The 20,107-nt window shown below is 38.9% G+C and overlaps 2 protein-coding genes across 4 annotated transcripts; both read left to right on the top strand.

Moving 5' to 3' along the window:
• The first annotated feature begins 1,852 nt into the window (after positions 1-1,852).
• On the top strand, positions 1,853-6,880 carry LOC111267136 (RNA-binding protein 1). Of its 3 annotated transcripts, none has more exons than XM_022845168.2 (4): positions 1,853-1,960; positions 2,246-2,457; positions 2,844-3,052; positions 6,518-6,880. In XM_022845168.2, the coding sequence occupies exons 3-4, from the start codon at positions 2,844-2,846 to the stop codon at positions 6,756-6,758; spliced, it is 450 nt and encodes a 149-aa protein (XP_022700903.2). In that variant the 5' UTR covers positions 1,853-1,960; positions 2,246-2,457; the 3' UTR covers positions 6,759-6,880. The 3 variants fall into 3 exon arrangements, with proteins under 3 accessions (XP_022700903.2, XP_086827334.1, XP_086827333.1); XM_086971207.1 differs by having other exon boundaries at positions 1,891-1,960; positions 2,102-2,457; XM_086971208.1 differs by lacking the exon at positions 2,246-2,457 and having other exon boundaries at positions 1,860-1,960.
• Positions 6,881-8,363: 1,483 nt separating this feature from the next.
• On the top strand, positions 8,364-14,442 carry LOC147752579 (RNA-binding protein 1-like). Its single transcript, XM_086971206.1, has 3 exons — positions 8,364-8,439; positions 9,555-9,763; positions 12,518-14,442. The coding sequence occupies exons 2-3, from the start codon at positions 9,555-9,557 to the stop codon at positions 12,750-12,752; spliced, it is 444 nt and encodes a 147-aa protein (XP_086827332.1). The 5' UTR covers positions 8,364-8,439; the 3' UTR covers positions 12,753-14,442.
• The last annotated feature ends 5,665 nt before the right edge of the window (positions 14,443-20,107 follow it).

The following is a 20,107-nucleotide window of genomic DNA, read 5'->3' as shown; positions in this document are numbered from 1 at the left end:
ATTGATGGTCGACGTTCAGTTTTCATGTGATTTCTGAAAAATCTCAAGAAAACCTTCATGAGGCAACCAGAAGATCCTAAAAGAAAAACAAAATCGATGGTCGACGTTCAGTTTTCATGCGGTTTCTGAAAAATCTCTAGAAAACTTTTATAAGGCGACCAGAAGATCCTGAATAAGATCGAGATTTAACGGGCTCGAAAGTTCACCAAGAAGGCTTAAAAGTTATTTTTAGTACACCACGGAAATCAATGGCCGTTTTAGAGAAGAAAATATGAATCGTTAATTGAATCATCCGCACAGGCTCCAAAAGCTAGTCTTTTTAAGACCTTTTTGCATCTGTTGAGCTTTTTGGCCGTTCTGTGCCTTTGCGTTTTTCGGGCTCTGGCCTACTATCAGCCCAAAATTTTGTTGAATTTTCTTGTATATCGTTTATTTAACGTCTACTAGTATTGTTTGACGCCCGGAAAAGTATTTGCGTATTAAAGGAGAGATGTCTTGAGAATGATTAATGCGTGGTTTAGATCCCTAACTGAAGTTGTAACCGCAGTGGATGGCAATTGTATCAAATAAACATGATTGTTAGAACCGACGTCTCTCGTGCCGAAAATTTTAGGACATTTCGTTCAAACTTGTTTTCAATTAAATACAGCCCTAGACACAATCATAAAAATAATTCTTAATTTAGGTGCGTTACATTGATGTACATGCCTTAATATATACATCAGTTTCATTTATCAGTCTTATCGCTTGTTTCCCCGTCTAATCGGGCTTCAGCCGAACATACGTGTTGAATGAAATATTTACTGAACATTTTAAGCGAGCTAGAGTACTCTTTGAATAATTGACATGATTTTGTATCGTAAAGAAATATATAAGTAAAATACAAATCACTACAATTCCTAACATACAGTACTTACAATACAGGTTCTAATGTATTGTAATTTTATTTTTTCAATGGGCCTTTCATCCGAAATGTAATCAAACGAAAGTAACAAAAGATGCATTTGTTAGTCGCTTTCAGACATTTTTGCTTGAACATTTGAACAGCAGTTTTACATCTCGAGTTATGTATTGCAGATGTTATACTGTTTCTAAAAAACCTAATCAATTTTTGGAAATGGTTTATTATTTTCTATATGAGTTAAGCAATAAGCTGTTTGATGACTGTAGTTAAAATCAATGTGGCAGATTAAAGTCAAACATTTTTTTTGCTGATCATAAAAGTGGGACCACAAACCACATCTAGTTTTTAACCTGGATAGGTCTGCAATAATTTAATGAAGTAATAGTTCTATAATTTATTTAAACAGCTATAATTTGCAACTCTATAGCTATTTACTTTACAATAATTATCGTCAGCTTAGAAAATATCATGACTCAATAAAATGTATGCATTGACTGAATGCAAGTGTTGAAACAACTCCGTAGATCCGCATTTTTCGAAACACACTAAAAGTCAGTTTGTTCAATAAAATAGTCAACGCGCGTGTCCGCTTTACTAATCGTAAAGAAATGTTCGAACCTTTAATATACATGCAAGGCATTTCCTCCTATTGCCGTTTTCCATTATTAATTATTTCGCCATTTAGAATTGTATTACTTCTCAAAATTATCGTGACTACAATGAGATGTTATGGCCATTCTTTATCGTTTCTCGATTGATAGGGCACCGATACCTTGTTGAAATGATTCCAACCAGTATAATCAGACATTGTCCACATGGTGTAGTAACAGTGTGTTCACTTACATTCCTAGAAGCAGTATCGGACGTAAAAATAGAAACATATTTTAGGGTCAGCAAAGTTGGTGAAACGTTCAAAATTTTGCGCGTCTAAAAATTGTTGCCAACAATCAGTGCTTCAGCGTGGTGGCGCTACTGTTGCTATCCGCCATTAAAGCGTTTGAGGCGTGTTGTGAGCCTTGTGACGTCTCGACTGGGGTTTCTTCAACACATTTCACCGTATGTATTCTTTCTTCAGTTCACTACCGTACAAATCTTTGTAACTCAAGTATGAAACTATATACACCGTAACTGTGAACGGTCCTAAAACTAAAAGTAGCTTAGTTAGCAGCAAAAATCGTTTTGCCGGTTCATCCCCAGGACCGTTTGTTGGTGCCCGACTCATGCCCGGCGAGACCCGCCGCAGCGCATAATAACTCGAGGGGATTGTACCTTGAATTGCGTGTAAGACATTTCAATTCACTTTGATTTAATGAAGATCATTGATTCGGGCCTATCTGTCAGAATATCGAGTACACTGGAGAACCGCGAACCCGAATCGGGCGAGAGGACCGATCTCTCTCATCTTTATGGGGTTAGGCTTACTGCAAAAGCCGCTGAACGCTTCGACGCCCACTCATAAAATAATCGTGGTCGCAGTTATTGCTTTCAAGCTCGTTGTGCCGTCATCTATATTGATTGAGAAGTCGAGCTGTTGAGAGCGAGTGTAAGAAAATGTAGGTGTTTATTTGGTATACACATCTGTTATATGTATTATGTTCTGAATTGGTGGTGGTAATCGATTGGTGGTAACCGTGCTCATTGATTTTTAACGTTTGTGTTTTGCCTACACAGTTGGCTGGCAAATATAGATGGTACCCCTGTGGTTATTATAGCATTAGGCAGCAATAGCATATACTACGTTTTGTAACTAACGTGTTGCCCACAGTTAAAGCTAATTAATCACTTTATGAAAAATCTTGTTTATAATTCTAGTAGATTTTATTACTAAATGCAAAGTCTACATTTTAAGTTAGTATTTGTGTCTGAAAAGGTATAGTTCTGTTTCTGCGAACCGGTTATATTTGACCACTTAGTGTTATTAAATTATTTGGCATTACAGATGTCCAGCCGCAACTGGGATCTTAGTTGTAAAGTTTACATTGGCAACTTGGCCAACCACACTTCGCGCCACGACATCGAGTCGGTGTTCGCCAAATACGGCAGCCTGCGCGATGTTTGGGTGGCACGTAATCCGCCTGGATTTGCCTTCGTCGAGTTTGACGACTCTCGCGATGCAGAGGACGCCGTACGTGCGCTTGATGGATCCAGGTAAGAAGGGTTAATCATGTGACAGGTTCAACCCATGATGCCTTTGTCATCACATCCAAATACCCTGCACGAAGCTTGTGTGTTTACACGAGTGTTCACTGACTACGCTATCAACAGTGCTTTGTGTAGTTTGAGTGATTCAAACTTAAAAATCGAGTTTGAATCGCCGTTAATCTTATCACCATTAAGCCTTTTTAGTAATTTTACACGCGATGAATTAGTTTTTATACAAGCCTTCAGATTTCGACAAAATGTGGACAAGACTCTGCAAATAGGTAGCATGCTACGCTTTGAAGTAGCTACGATTCCAAAAATTTTAAAGAAGCATGTAACACTCCAATCAACTACTTCTCTACATATTCTTCTTATTATGGTGCATGTCGGTAGATTTAAAAAGGTTGTTTTGTCTATGATTATGTTGGCTTTTGTTTATAAACATCATCGTGAAGCATCTATACAGTAATTAAAGAGCGATTTATAGCATTTAGTAGGGGCCGTGTCCCATTACGAGAAAACTCTTACTTGTAGGTTGACATAACTGTCTCGTCTTCGTGGTGTCGTGTTTTATAATCCCCTCTATCTACTGTTTAAAAATTTGAAGAGCGAAAATTACGTTTGATATTACGCGAGTGTGTGGAGCTGTGAATGTGAGTAAATAGATGTGAGCGTGGTTGTCGATTGCAAATAGCATTGGCTTTATGGGGACTGCTCACAGTTGTGTGTCGATATGACACACTACGAGAATGGGCTGATACTGGTGCTGTCTCTTGTACGTTCAATTATTCCAAGTAACAGCATGCAGTGTTCTCCCTCTTCATGGTTACTCATACAACAATTAAAACTATTTTAACTAAATTTAGCAGCTTAAACTATGGCGTCGAAAATGTACAAGTTGCATAGATTTCACGTTATCTCCCCTGCCCCCGCCACCTTCCGCAATATATAGAGAGACGACTGACTGAGTGGTGGCCGTTTAATGTTTGCCCGGCAAACGAAAAGAAAAAGGTTTTGTCGACTTTCTTCTTCTCGACGGTCTCTAATATAGCCCCTTGTCTTGCTGTTGAGTTGAGCAACCAAACTAAGATTTCCTGTGTGTTGTTATTATTCGTTGTTGTTGATGATGATCGCGATCGCAGTAACATGGCGTCCCTCTGGCGACCGGCCGTCGGCTGAATCTCAGAGTGACGCGACAGCGACGATAATCGGCAACAACACAAACTTCGATTGCGATCCGAACCACTCTCCTCGTGTCGCTCACTCGCGGGTCTGTCCTCGAACCGCCGAATACAAGAATTCGCTGCTGCTACTACACGAATGTCAGCTCCTCCTCGCTCATCCGCGAAAACGCATCTGCCTCTGACTGCTGCCTACACGTGTGTATGTACCTACCGTTTCGCACGTCGAGGTGGCAGCAGCAGCAGCAGCAATAACCCCCATCGTGCGTGGTGGCGGGCGGGCGACTGACGACGGCTCGCTCCTTTTTCACCTCGACAGATAGACAGGCACCCTGCCAGCCCAGCCCTGGTTGATTGACTCTCTCCCTTTCTTCCGAGGGGGTCCGGCTAGCAACAGACATCCTCCACCATCAATCAGCTATCAGCTCGAACGATCAGCTCTCCTCTTCAAACAGCTCTTCTTGTTCCACACAACTTCCACCATAAGCATAACTTCGAACTAGGCCTCCATCACAACTCCAGTCACCAACTACCATATCGAAACAACAACAGCTTCTACTACTGCTACTGCTACAACCATAGTGTCCGCGAATGTGTGTTTGTATTTTACAAAATGTATTTACTACGTTGCGTTTGTTCATTTTATTATCTAAGCTGAATGGTTATCTTAGGTTTAAGTTTATTGTCGTTGTTGTCAACCTTTACACCTAATACGCACACGAGAACCGGTTATTATCTACTAGGGTGATTTCTGCTTTTACTGTGGCTGTGTTATTCTTCTTCGGTACATATATCCAGTCAATAGAAAAACTAGTTATTTTCCTTTCTATATTTCTATCTAATGTTGTGTGATCGTGACGCTTAGCCGTGCCCAGTAATTACTACAAGTATCTATACACAGATTTCCAATCAATCGTCAGTGTTTGTGCCCTTCGTTTTCTCGGGTTTTTTCCGGCCAACATCTTACAACAACAACAACACATTCTCTTCGTCATGTAACAACAACAACAACAACAAAGTGATTTCCTCGCTCATCCCCCTAACTCTTCCTTCACACTTCGGTCAACCGACTTCGCTCGCCTACTCGTTCGTTCGGCTTCTCCGACAATTCTTCTTCTAACGCCACTGCCATCAGCACCTTCCTCCAACGATAATTCTCCTGCTGCTGCAGCTGTTTCTCCATTCTCCACCTCTCCGCCCTCTGCGAACTGTAGCAGTCTCCACAAATAGCAGCAGCAGCATCAATACAACCAACCAACACCACATCTCTACAGTACTACCATCTGTGGCGACGGTTAACGCTGTTCGTAACTTGATGATGGCTCTGTGCCCAGACCGCTTTGCACTCACGAACTATTCTCAGCAGCAACAACAACGATCCAACAAATCAACCCACCAACAATCTTGCCACCACAGCCACGAACCAATCATCCCTCTGCCTGCTGCGGGGCAACCCTTCGAAAAAACCTGTACGTAGCAAGTACCGTGTGTGAGCTAAAGCTACAAAAACTTCGCCCCGTGAACTGACTCATGAGTTTCATAAGTCCACGACGAAAAACCACATTCTTCTTTCTTCGGAGGCGCAATTGACAGGCCTCTTCTAGAGCAGGTACGAAATAGTAAAAGTCTCTGGTCCATTGGTTAGCTCTGGGGTTCGATCGCAGGAAGTGTTTTGTTCACCTCTGAAAAAAGGATACCAACATGAGTATCAGACCAAGACCTATATAAACAGGTAATTCATGACAAGTGGGCTTGGTCTATAGGACAAGTTAATATGAAAGAGCTATGTTGTAGGTGGAAGATGATAAACCAGTACTTCTTGCGTTTCTGCATATCTGGATTTCAACATTACGCTTGGCGCAAAAAAGCTAAAGAAAGCTTAGTTGAGTTCGCTGGAGCTGTCGGTGTTGTGTACTTTGCCAAAAAGACCTACTTTTAGGTTCAATCCTAACTGGTTGAGTACAATATCACATTACGTATGTAATCTAGCTCCCAAATGGTGCTAATTGCAAATGCTTGCTTATTTCATTCACACTTAGTAGTGGATCAGCGGTGGCTCAGGAAACTGTTTAAAATTTAACATCGATTATTGGTGGCGAATAAAGGAGCTGCTTAAAATATCGCCCCTTCCCCCATATGACACTAATACACAAATCTCGCATTAATTGGGGTGATACTACAGTATCATTGCTGCAGCAAAAAAGATGGTAACAATCAGAAGTGGTGGAACTTCATATTTACGATTAACAATTTCGACTAACAAGGAGTTTTCTATTTCATCTGAACGCAGGATTTGTGGAGCACGCGTGAAGGTAGAAATGTCACACGGCAAACGACGTAACGGTGGAGCCCGAGGCGGAAGGGCTCGCAGATCTCGCTCTCGCAGCTACAATCGCAGAAGATCGTACTCGCGCAGCCGTTCAAGGTCAAGGAGCAGGTCGTATGGTCGAGACCGCCGTGATGGGGCTGGTCGCCGGGACAGAAGTTATTCACGAAGTCCCTCAAGGTCTCGCTCCAGAGACAGGCATTAATTAGAACGGTTTGAAGCTTAAAACACTTGCATGAATGTATAAGTCGGCATACCCCTATTTCATCTGGCCGCGTAGGTCCGTCTATTCCAGAACAGAAAATAAACTTTGTTCTTTATTTGTAACCTCTGGTGTTTTTCATATTCTAACTGGAATTTGTTAATTGACAGTTGACTTACTTGATTCTTGAAATAAGTTAACTTATTAAGAGTTTTGCAGTGTTAGTTAACAAATGTAAATTTTAATAGGACCCATAACAGGGTGATGCCTATTCATTTTCTATTATTTAAGTTTAGCTAATAACGGTATTAAAGAAGCTAAACAAAGAAGTTTTTGAGTATAAGATTTTCTTGTTATACTGAGGCTACTCAGCGGGAATAGTCAAACTTTCTCTTGGCGTTTTCAAATTTTTTTTTATTATATAATACGCAAACTGAGTTTGCTTTAGGTTATCAAATACTCATAGGATTTTTCATTTTTGAAACTTAAGAAGCGTGTACAACAAACAACGTGTAAATGGAAGAATCCGCGTATAAAATCAAATTTAGGCCTTATAAGTCTACTACTTTTCCGTTGTAGAAGAAAAGGTGAATGTTTGTTCAGCTAGATTTAACCAAATATCTAAACAAAGCTATTTGGTGCTGCGAGCAATTCTTTGAACTCGTTGTGTATCTTAAAGGTCAACATTTATTCTTGAGGGATCTTCCACCGATCACTTTGGTTAACATCTGCGGCTCTATCACTATTTGAGAGTACATTTATTAGTGAATGCTTCGCGATCGTAAATAGGCATCCTAAACCTTGAAATAATCTCAGGAGTTTTTTTTCGATGTACATGTGTCGGAACACGACATATTTAATTTTTTTAATAACTAATTTTAGTGTATTTGCCATAAAATACAAGATACGCCGTTCTTCAAACTGAATAATTCTTGTGATACTAATATTCTAATAATATAGCAATGATCATGCAAGGATGGTAATAGAATTACTTCGCGTAGATCGACCGGTGAATCGAGATAATCCATTGGCGTTATTATTAATGAAACCATGATTGAACTTTATTTCCATTGTAGCAACAAAGAATAAGTTAATATCTTTACATTTAATATTGTTTTTGTGAATATAGCGCGAGGCAACTAGACCAATAAGGCACATCACCGTGGGGTGTGCTGTTTAGTGAGGGTTATTCCGCTAGCAAAGTGACATGTCGAGCGATCACTGCAAAAGTGAGCACTTTTATAGCTGAAAAACAGATCGCGTAGTAAGCCTGTTTGATATATGCGCATGATCAGTTGTTACTTTTAATAATAACTAATAATATATAAAACGTAAGTGTGCTTGTGTTCAGCACTGTTCGGTATCACTCCGTAGATAGGTCGTCGACTATGTATGTACATCTAGTCCATGTAGATTATTCTCAAAAGTATTGACCAACAGGAGCTATAATAGGACATTCCATACTGTTAACTATTTCGCTATCGCAAACACCTTCAATTCGATGGCGTTCGCTTTGACGAGAAAAATTTTCGATTATGCCGCCGTACTGCATGCTCCACTCTTTCGTCATCCCCCCCCCTGCTCCGAGTCGGTGGCGCTGCAATCGCCCGTCGCCATTTTGGACAGTAAGGCGTGCTGTGAATTGTGCGGTGTCGTGTTTCGAAATCCAGCGTGAAATTTTACGGTAAGTATGTTTTTCTTCTATGTTTGTGGCATATAAGTTTGCCAGGCACTTAACTGCATTTGTACTAAATAGTTGATAAGGTTAGGATATCTCAAATGTTTTTTTTACTGTGAGATACCAGATGCCGATTGATCTCTTTATAGTCTGACCAGTTTAGCTTAGCTGTCTTAAGCTGATTGCTAATAGCGCAGGAGTATGGGGATGACTCCGCAGCTGCGAGATTGATTGGCTTATGAATAGAAATGGCTAAGTATCCTTTCTTTGGGGTTAATTTTTTGGAAAGAGGCTAGAAATAGGCTTATAACACTACAAAGCAGCTCTAACTAAAACAGGCAGCGCAAAATATCTCAACCTACGCCCATGATAAACGGCCTTAAGGTCCCAGCAAGATCCTGCAGTTGCCTGGCCGACCTTCATTGTTTTTTGTTACCATCCACATCTATCTTGCAGACAAGGCAGCCCTTCGTACAAAAGATTAGTGTTTAATGTAAAACTTTGTAAATAAAAATGCATCTTACTGAGGAGTTTATTCTAATATTTGTCTACGGAAATCACTTGCGCATTGGCTACGTCTGAGCTGTCAAACCCAGTGTGCTACTGCAGTGGAACATTTCAATTTAGCATATATAATATCGAATAGCTCAACATTGACAGGTAAAAATAGAAATTCTATATTTTGATCATTATTGCAATGTATTCTTATTGTTCACTGTGGAGAATTCATGTAGGCGCTTATTGATGATCGTTCTATTAGTTAGTCAAGCTCACTTGAAGAAGACTGAAGAAGTTCATACGTATTGATTTACATCTTGTAAGTTGGATAATTGTCATTGAATTGAAAATGGTCTACTGGTAAACAAAAGATAATGAACGTTTACTGTTATTCTGTCAACAATATCTAAAGTATTGTTGTTAATGCTTCTGTATTTATATGTATTAAAATATGTATATATGTATGTACATCTCTATGTTATAAGCTTCTTCAAGTGTTAATGTTTCAATAAATAATTAGTTTAACGCAACGGCAAACTATACAAGCCTATCTTTTATTATGGATTTAGATATAATTACAAAGTACGTGTCTGTGCGGTGTTCCATTCTCGTATTAATTACAGATGTCTAGCCGCGACTGGGACCTCACTTGTAAAGTATACATTGGCAACCTTGCTAATCACACCTCGCGTCATGACATAGAATCCGCATTTTCGAAGTATGGCAGCTTGCGTAACGTTTGGGTAGCGCGCAATCCACCTGGATTCGCGTTTGTCGAATTTGATGATTCGCGCGATGCTGAAGATGCTGTACGCGCTTTAGATGGATCAAGGTGGGTTCAGAATTTTTGAGCATTCCAGGTCGGGGTGGGGAGATTACACTCTATTTGAAATCTATTTGAATGGGTTCACAAGACTGTGGTTATCGCAATAAATTGCTTGTTAAAGTTTTCAAGCTAAATACATATATGACATAACAGCGAAACATAAGCCGTTGTGTGGATTTTCAGATAACGTTGTGAAACATATGGTATTTATAAACGAGGACCTAATTAATTACGACTTTTGTTGAATAGAGATTTTTATATGAGACATCTGCTTCGTTTTTCTATACGAGCATGTTTTTAGAAGAAACGAATTGTAGCGGTTCGTAATATGGCTATGTATCATTTCAAAGATCTATCTTGGCCATCACGCCATGCTTATTTAGAGCCAGCGGACAAAATTTAGTAGAGATCCGTTCGAATCCTTTTGCCATATTTTCCAAGCCATAGCCACCTCCTTTCCACATTTATTCTACAACTAAAACAGATCCTGATGAGCAGGCGGCTACGTTTCTTGTGTTCTTAGTTTAAATGTCCCATAGCCATAACGAAACAATGGCTGATTTTACATGCAAGTTTTTATGCGCATTGTTCGCCAGCGTTTGCTTGTTGACCCGGCATGCAAAGCTGCTGAACAATTCACTCTTTATGCGCCTGTTGTTGGTAATGGGAGCTATATGCTGTTGATGATCTAAAGGGCTGCCGGGTTTCTAGATTCCGCCTTCCTGCAGAATGAAAAGCGAAAAAAAAATAAACTATTGTCTATAGAATTCAAGGTGACAGCTGTTTTGCTAACACACACTATGGTCTAGCTGTTGTTCTTGATGTTGTGGTGGTTTGCTGCAAAATTGGTCAATTAGTCACTTTGTACCTATCTGTCTATGTTGAAGTAGTAGTGTCTTGTTTTTAGTCTCATTAGCATTGAGTTGAGCAACCAAACTAAGATATACTGTGTGTTGTTATTATTCGTTGTTGTTGTTGTTGTTGATGGTGTCGCAATCGCAGTATCATGACGTCCCTCTGGCGACCGGCCGTCGGCTGATCCTCGGAGTGAGGCGACAATCTGCAGGCGCCCATCTCAGGCACAGACAGCTGCTTCCGTAGCGAGCATCCGAGCTCCTCGCCGGGCCTCGGGTTCTCGTACACGCCGATACAAGAGCCGCAAGATCAGCTCCTCGCTCATCCGCGATCAGCCTCCTGTCGGTCTCTCTCTCTGTCTACGTAGAAATCTACCTCCTGCGCTCGAAACCTTGTCGGCGTCTGTTTCGCACGTCGAGGTGCAACAAACAACAGTCCCAACATGAGGAGCACAAGGGCATCTGACAGCTTGATGCTTTCCTCGCCCCGATCGGCCGACACCAACCTACCTAGCCATCCAGCCAGCCGGCCGATCGGCCGGCCAGCTCGCCCATATGTACTCCCTTGATTCTTGGTCTAGGGAGTCCGGCTAGTGCTAGCATCTCCACCACCACCACCATGAAGCAGTCAGCTTTAATCGGCTCGATCGATCTGCTTCCACTGCTGCTGCTTTGTCCTTCTACCACACCACTGTTTACCATCTCTCCAAGCATGGTCTCGAATGATGCCAACGAATGATACGACTTCTACAACTGCTACTACTCTACCATGTCGAAACACCTTTAATCTACCTCTCTACTTATCTTCTACTATTTGTCAACCGCAAACAACAGCATCAACTATCGGTTGTGTTAAGTAACCACCACCTTGAGCTCAACAACAACAGCAACAGCCACCACAACCACAACAGCCATGATTCATCATCCATTGTATTCAACCAATCAACCAACTATCCACCCAATCAGTCAACCAATCAGCCCTCTCCTCTTCAGCCAACTCGTTACTACTATCACCAACACCATCAATAACACCATTCAGGTCCCCTTCAATCGCTATGGCAACAGCTTCTGGGTGGTCAACTTCTTGCTGCCAACTCTCCAACTTCACAGCTCTATCGTGTTCCCTCGCATCTGCAGCAACAATGTTACGGCAATATCTTCACAGTGACAGCACCACTACAACTAGCGAGAGGGAGACAATTGGTGCTCCGATGATGAGCCTGCCTTGTGGCCATCAATCGATTTCGACAATAATCCACCACAACATCTATTCACCACAAGCACCAACAATTCACCACTACCAACTCTACTGTAATAGCTAGGTACAAAAGATACAAACAAAACGACAAAGGTACAAAAAGAACTACGAGATGAGCTTCTATCCCCGAACCTGCTATTTTTGCCGAGCAACTCGCCCTGTGGACTCTACCTGGAGCGGACGCTTTCGGCCAAGTGAGGCCATGGGTCGTCTAGCAACAGTTAGCGGTACTGTGTTCGCCTCGGCAGTTGTAAATGACTTATTGCGGGTGACGATGCAATTGTTTCACGTCACTATTGTATTATGATATTATATGGTGCATCAATGGTGTGCAATTGCTTGATTATTTCCAGTAAATATTTAACTACATACCAGGAAAGTGGTTGACTTAAACGAATGCTTGTGGTGGTTCGGGTGTTTTAAGTGTAGCTTAAGTTTCATCTTATTGATGGTGAATAGCTTTAGCACAGGCCGAAAAGAACCTTTTCAAGGAGATCTTGAGTTTTTTACGTTTAACGTATCTCAAATGATCTCAATTTACGTAATACAACTGAAACATGTCAGATATTATGAGCAAGAGGAAAAAATGGGCAAGATAATACATTGGCTTTTAGATTAACACAAATATTTTGTTGCGACTGTATATAGGATCTGCGGTGCGCGAGTGAAAGTTGAGATGTCGCACGGAAAGAGGCGTAATGGAGGTATTCGTGGAGGTCGTGGGCGCCGATCCCGCTCTCGTAGCTACGACCGCAGGAAATCATATTCACGCAGTCGTTCCAGATCTAGGAGCAGGTCATACGGCAGGGACCGCGGAGCTCCGCGTCGTGAGCGAAGCTACTCAAGGAGTCCTTCAAGGTCGCGCTCCAGAGATAGGCACTAAGCTGCCAGCGTAGTGAATTGCACGAGAACATGTGTCGATACGTAGATTGGAAGCTATTAACAAGGTGAACAGCAGCTCAACAACTGAGGCAAGGGGCCTGATCAGCTAGGATAACGCCTCATAATGTCCGTAGGGGAGGTCGGAGGCTGAAGAAAAAGCGCTAGAAACTGATATATATAAGGCGAACGGTAGATGAAGACCGATCGATTTATAAAAGCTATAAGTTCTAAAACATCGCTATGTTGTAATGTAAGAAAGGACACGTTGGCGAATAAGCCATCTTCGAGAGGTCTATGGTGTGGTTTCACTGCTTGGGTTCGGTGATTATAGTAGAAGAGGAGATGCTGAGACGGCGTTTTCCAATTGTAAACTTGGTAATGAAGAATGACAAAATAATCATAAATTATTATTAGTACTTGTGATGGTAATTATGATTATTTTCAATTGTGTATATTGTTTAAATAACTATCCGCACAGTTCGGTTATTTATGTGAAAAGGACAATACCATAATACTAGCTAATTATGTGCTACGAGGCTAATAATAATTATGATAGAGGAAAGTGTATTATGATCTTTCCTCCAGTGTTTGCGTAAAAGTAATTTTTGGCAAACAAATAAATGCACTGGGAAAATGAATGCACTGAAGCGCCATTTCTGTTAACATTATTTAGTTTAACAAGCATCGGATAAGCTAAAATGTCATTCGTAAATATTGAGAGGATAAGTTGTTGATGAAATTGCAGACATCTAATATCTTTTCAGCCTTTTGAAATATAACTTCCTAAATATTAAGGTTTCTTGGTACTACATTATTATATTGAGGGCTTTGTGCGGTTGTGAATTACAACGCGATGCAATAGACTCACAACAGAACAGGCATTTTTATGTAATGATTATTATAAAGATCCTTTAGACTGAATTGTCGGAAAAAATGAGTCATGTTGGTTTTATGATTTGATTACCAATTTCTTAATTAGTTACCAAACTCATTTTATATACGTATTCTGGAGATACTCGGACAACTAGCAACTGCATATTTTAAATCAAATACGTTTCTTGATATGATCAGCAACAAATCAACTGTGTCGTTCAGCTGTGTTTAATACTGAGTCGACCATTTACAAAAAAAAACGTGTAAAAAGGAAATACCGTTGAAATTCAGAGTTTTTCATACCCTAACAATTGAATTATTGACTAGGGTAGCTGAAACCCTTTTAGATTAAGTCATAGGTAGTTTATGTTATCCGTGGTACCAGAAGTTTTTAAGAAGTAAAGATTTCCATGCACTAAAAAAATTAAATGTGTACATTTGTGAGGTTTCGGCACCATGTGTAACCAAAAGAGCAGTTATTTTCCTTTAATGTTAATTTTGTGTTCTTACTGTGTTAAATGGTTCAAAAAGTTCCAGCGGTTTTTTTTAATTTGTTTTACTTTTACTTATGTTTGACTGGTTCTGGCCAATTGTAATATATCCTTCGAATCGCTTCCTTTTCTCTGCAAAACTATTGCAATTGTATTCTACAATGAACAACAGCATTTTACCTTGTGCATGAGATAAAATTTACTTCACTGCAGAACGCAACCACAGCGTATGAAAGATATAGCAGGCGCTTTCGAATGACGTATAACATTTGGAAATATGCAGGCGAATAATAAAGCAAAAACGAAAATTTGAAACAATCGAATGAACTTCTTTGACCTTATTTGGCCTAATCAATAGTGATGATAATTTATAAGTTTTATATATTTTATAAGCCAAAGAACTGACGAATTATACATTCCGCTACCCTGCACGGCGTATCTAGCTCTGCGCATTTTTTTTGTCAGTGTTAGCTATTATATTATTACGCATATCAGATACACGTTCCGTTCATAGCATCCTTAATTCGCAATAAGTCCTCTGTATAGCTAAATAGAGTAACCTTACTAACCTAGAGAACTAAAAATAATGAAAAGCAAAAATAGAGAATTGTAGTATGGTTCTCTCAAAAAATGTTCCAGAGTCGGAAGCTAAGACACACTCCAAGCCGAGGGTAGGCGTAATATTAAAAATCACTTAAATGCTCACGAGCACCACGATTTAGGAGATCGTATTCAGAATGAACATCGAGTTTCAAAGTTTCATGGCACCATCACATCAAGATAATATCGTTTATCTGTCCAACGTTACGCCATATACGCCATTGGGAATAAGTTACTGATCAATAAAGTCGCCTAGAAATGACGTGATTTAGGCATTAATATTATTAGAGTTATTTTTGCATTCTGGGATGTATCTTTTCTATATTTTCAACTTCTAATAGGATTTTTTCCACTGCTTAGATATATTGCTGTTTTTGAAAGGCACTACTAAATACCTTATTTTCTAGGCTTATTTATTCATTCGTACATTTTTATTTGTTCTCAATGTAAATAAAATTATGAAACCAAAATAATAGCCCCGCAACATAAATTCATTCACATTTATTTATTCACAAATATTCCAATTCGTGGAAAACTACCTGCAGGGTGTTTTTCTAGCTGTAAATATATATCATACTTTGGAATTTTGCTTTCACTTTCTTAAGTAAAATTACTTGGAAAATATGCCTTAGAATGAATTGATTATCACGCTGGCGTCCAATAGCCGTTGGCAGCATGACTCTACGCGTTACGCTTTTATGACCTTCACTATTATACGTTATTGTGAAGCCATTGCTGCGCATCGCGTGGCTTGTACCTTAGGTCCTGATGGTACCGTAACCGAGATTATACGCTGGCGCTGGCATGACATGAGTATCCCCGAATATGATGAAGGGGCACTATTCCGTGAAGGAGGTGAAATACTGTCGGTTTTCTGCTACGCGGAACCAAATGCCACTGATGGATTGAACGACCGAAAAATCACAGGGAATAATGCAACATAAGAGCATCTTTATTGATTACCCTAAGGAGGAACACTCATTAAAATCATATAACGTAACATGAAACATATTAGCTAGTAATTACTTCTTGAAATTTTAGTCATTTCAATAATCGGGTTAACCTTCAGGCTAAAATCTTATCAATGTTCTTGGAAGTTGCGGCTTATAGAGTATCTGTGATGTTTTGATCATTACGTCGATAATTATTATTACAAATGACTAGCGATTGATCTACCGATATTTATGTTAACTTACCTATTGAACATTTAAACGTTGACAGCCTTATGGAGTTGGGTTATAGGTTTGATAACAAGATTACTTGCAAAAATTTTGCATTGACGCTACGTAATGTGGCACAGTTAAAAGCGTCAAAATGCTTTTTCGGATAACTGTGTCATATTTCCAAACAATACATATATTTTTTTGGAACTACAAGGTTGCATCAGGCATGTTATGAGCTATTTCACGTTTGATTTGGTATGCGCCAACTTGATTAATGGGTTAGGAGAAGCTAGGTGATTCACTGCTTTTTACACTTAGATTTGATGAGTATGAAAGCTTATCTAACTGTTTTTATTATATAACAGTTTGATTTGTGAATTTCAGAAAATAAGACTTAGTTATCTTTTCACTAAACTACGGTGACTCGTACATGCGGTAACTATATTTTACTTTATTCTAGCCATATTATTCTAACCATACTCATCGTTGTTTTAGTATTTAAAATAAAAAGAAGAAATCAACTTTTTCCTATTTATATGCTTAACAAGATGTTTTATTTCTTGTTCCTTTGTTGGTACTGGATAACCTTTAAAAAATACAGGTCAAGGGTCAGTTATACCGCCTACTAAATTAAAATGTATGATTATTTCTTTTATAGTTTCATTTCTAATAACAACACATCATTGGCCTGTTTTAAATGTTGCTCTATCATATATTTTGCGATTTTATTATCGAGAAAACCCACTGTCGAAGTATTTTTGTCTAACTATGTCAGCTGTTGTTGGCCCCCTGAAAAGAGTTTATAACTCCTCGGGTTTAAGCTCGATTAGAGCAGAGATTTGGCATTTACAGTGAGCTTTACTAAGAAGCTAACAGCTTAAAAAGGCAAATTAATCATAGCATTTTATTTCAATTTCATTGACTTAATTAGACTGGGCACAGCATTGCATGAGTGAGATTACAATTTCGATTTTATGGAATATGGGTACTGCATTACACCCAAAAGGATACAAAATATAATGGATGGCACTGTATTATACAAAACAGGCGTTCCATAAGCTATAGGCCAATTTCCGCCTAGCTTTTACGGTTTAGAATGGTCAAGTAAATCTCCAATAGTAGTGATATAAACTATGCCTTACAGTAGATAATATGCATTAGTTGTTGCAGCATACGATTAGGACTTTCGATGGGTCTTTTTATGGTAAGGTAGGGCAGTAAGAGGATATCATTTTTTTAAAAAAACGTTTATGTATGCAGAAAATCTTACCTTAATAGATTGGTAATCAGCTCTAGCTTGTAGGAAGGTAGTCATTTTTAGTCTTCGTGGATATGGTATAAATTTTTCTTATGTTCTGACACGCGGTAGTAATAGAGACAACAGCAAACCGATATCAATCTGAAAGCTACGCCACTTAACCCAGTGCCACGCAAAAAATCCTGTACAATCAATAAGTAGAAGATTAGAGGGCATTAACGAGTTCGAACGGTTATTGGATGTCCTCTCCAAAAAAAAGAAAAACATACATTGTAAATAATGCAAGCAGTTAACCGCAGTATAATTCGTCACTTCACTCTCCGCAGTTGTTATGAGCACCACAGTGGAACCCCTTCCAAATATAATTATCACTATCGCATTGCCATTGTTAATCGGCAGTGTTGCACTGTCCTTCAGCCAAAGTTGAAATTGTTAAGAAATCAACAATGATATCTCCGAAAGTCCCATTCATTTATGTTGTGTCTCTATGCCCACGAACTACTAATCGTAACGTTATTATCATTCACGTCAACAACTATATAATAATGATTTAGAGAGATATTTTCCAGCAAAATCTTTCTATTGTTCTTGATTAGTTCTGTAGTACTGCATCAACAGCCGTGACTATCATACATATCTTTGTCTTGTAGTTGTTATTAATATGGTACAGTGTCTACTAGTGAACCATGGAAACAAATCTGCGGCATCTTTTGTAACTATGACAATCTTTATTTCCTGGGATTCGACAGCGTTGTTCGAATTGAGTACGTACTCCACTTCAACTTGTTCGGAATGAGTGTCATTTAATTCCGTAAATAAAACCCAATTTTCCTCCAAATCATGAATTTACGAGCGTGTGGAAAGTATTTTGTTGGTTACCTTAATAATCCGATATTAAGACAATATTCATCTGCTGGGTCAAAATCATTATTCAGTATTTTTTTATTAGGGAAAAATACAACAGGTAATTAATTAGATCTAGCTAAATCATGTGGTCACAGACTTAAAGTAAGAGCGTTATGTTCATTAAAATCCACTAACTGTTTCAGTCGGCCCAAGGTTATTTAGCGACACTTTCGTAACAATACAATGAGGGGGCATAAGGAAATAGAAAAATAATACACGTATACTAGCTTAGATACAACTATATTGTATTAACAAGTAGAACGTATTTAAGGAAATTCACATTGCTTCAATAATAATAAATAATATATAGAAATCTCTGTGTTTTGAGATTCACGTCCGGCACCGCCATTAGGCACTTAATCAAGGGTTCGCTCTCAGCACGAAATGAAGTGTGTCTATGCTCGGATTCGAACTTAGACTATTATGTGACACTAATACTATGTGACGTAAATGGTTACATAACTGCTCATTTAAGAGAATCAGAATGTTTTTTATTCAGTTCCCGTAAATATCGAGACAAGATATACTTTAAATATCTATTGTATCGCATGATTTTGAATTTTGTGAATGATGTGCAATTTAAACTTTTTGTACCACCATCATGGCATCGTTATATGACCTAACCCCGAAACATTTCACACACGCGGCCAAGTTCCATAAAAATCTTATCCACCTGTATGACGAATTTACTGGAGTCAACCGTCTTCGCTGTGATGTAGCATTTGATCAAATACTGAACCACCGGACTCAATGATACGAAGCCCCGTATTATAAGGGCGCTCTTTCTTCAGGTGGAATTCACATCGATCGTATGTTCGAAGAGTCCCATTTTGTAGTGTTTCCTAGACCACAGAAGTCCTCAAGATATTCTGCACCATTTTGAATCAGAATGGATATAGCTGAATGTTAGTAATAACAAAACGTATTTAATAATAAAAAAAAAAAGCATACTTCCTTTACACACTCTAAATTGCAAAAAGCGAAAAATAGTCTATAGGTTAGAGACACTTACAGAATCTAGCCTTGGGAAAATATCGTATTTATAATGTCTAATATAATGTATAATATAGCATTTATAATGTCCGTAGAAAAACAATAGTCACAAGAGCTCCCAATATGGCCCTACAAAGCGAAAAATGTGCATTTGCTATTCTTGCCGGAATATCATAGTGAAATTAGGCTCAACGTAAGAGCCATCCCTTGTAAAAATTGCTTGTCAGGGATACATGTACCCCCAAGCACATGGCACAGAAACTACATGAGAGGTCTATAGCGAAACTTACATTTCTGATAGGGATGTTTCTTGTAATTCCAAAAGTACTAGTCAATGTCTGTGCTGGTGTTCTCAATAAATTCGGATAAGAAGGTCAACGCAAGGAAATACGTTGTAACTGTAGTAATTTCGTGCATCTCATCTTTGGAAACGACCTTGGCTAATAGTGGAGGTCCACTAGCTAGGAAGTTTACAATATTATATCGTACATGTATTTAATTTTAGTTAGCACATATGCAAAGAAGATAGCTAGAAAGCATCAGAAACTGATGGTTAGAAAGCTAGAATAAAGCTAAATCACTGGAATTATCATGGAAGCTTTGTATTATTACCTGAATATGATAAACATTACGAGCTTCTCTCAAATGTATTATTATTTACCAAAGTTCACTACTAAACGTACTCTTAATAATTTAAAGTAAAAACGAAACTGCAAATATTTGCATTGCCTTCGAGCAATGCGACCAGTGCTTTTTTGTCACTTCAAGCACTGCTCATTGACACATGACGAAAAAATTCAAAATGTGTAATGCAAGGTGATATTAGGAACACAGGAATTGTCATGTTATGGCACACGCTGACCATTTGTGCCCTCCTCCAGATAGATTATTTATTTACTAATTCGTCTCAGTGAATGTCATGCGTTATTTCCGCCGGTATACGAGATGTCGCGGGTCAATACCGCTTGTGGATTTAGACGCGCCAATTTTTTTTATCATATAAGTGAGACTATATAGTCAAAAAGGGTCAGAACAAACACTTACTGATATTATCAGCATATTATAGAAACAA

Source organism: Varroa jacobsoni, unplaced genomic scaffold, assembly GCF_002532875.2.
Source record: "Varroa jacobsoni isolate VJ856 unplaced genomic scaffold, vjacob_1.0 scaffold_1151, whole genome shotgun sequence".
Classification (NCBI taxonomy): Eukaryota; Metazoa; Arthropoda; class Arachnida; order Mesostigmata; family Varroidae; genus Varroa; species Varroa jacobsoni.
The sequence above is the reverse complement of the archived record's forward strand: the minus strand, read 5'-3'. Positions and strand labels throughout refer to the sequence as shown.

Bases quoted from the DNA above. Each gene is read 5' to 3' on its own strand.
- LOC111267136 (XM_022845168.2), top strand. From the start codon at position 2,844: ATGTCCAGCCGCAACTGGGATCTTAGTTGTAAAGTTTACATTGGCAAC. The intron at 3,053-6,517 runs GTAAGAAGGGTT...ATCTGAACGCAG, and splicing joins CGTGCGCTTGATGGATCCAG to GATTTGTGGAGCACGCGTGA.
- LOC147752579 (XM_086971206.1), top strand. From the start codon at position 9,555: ATGTCTAGCCGCGACTGGGACCTCACTTGTAAAGTATACATTGGCAAC. The intron at 9,764-12,517 runs GTGGGTTCAGAA...GACTGTATATAG, and splicing joins CGCGCTTTAGATGGATCAAG to GATCTGCGGTGCGCGAGTGA.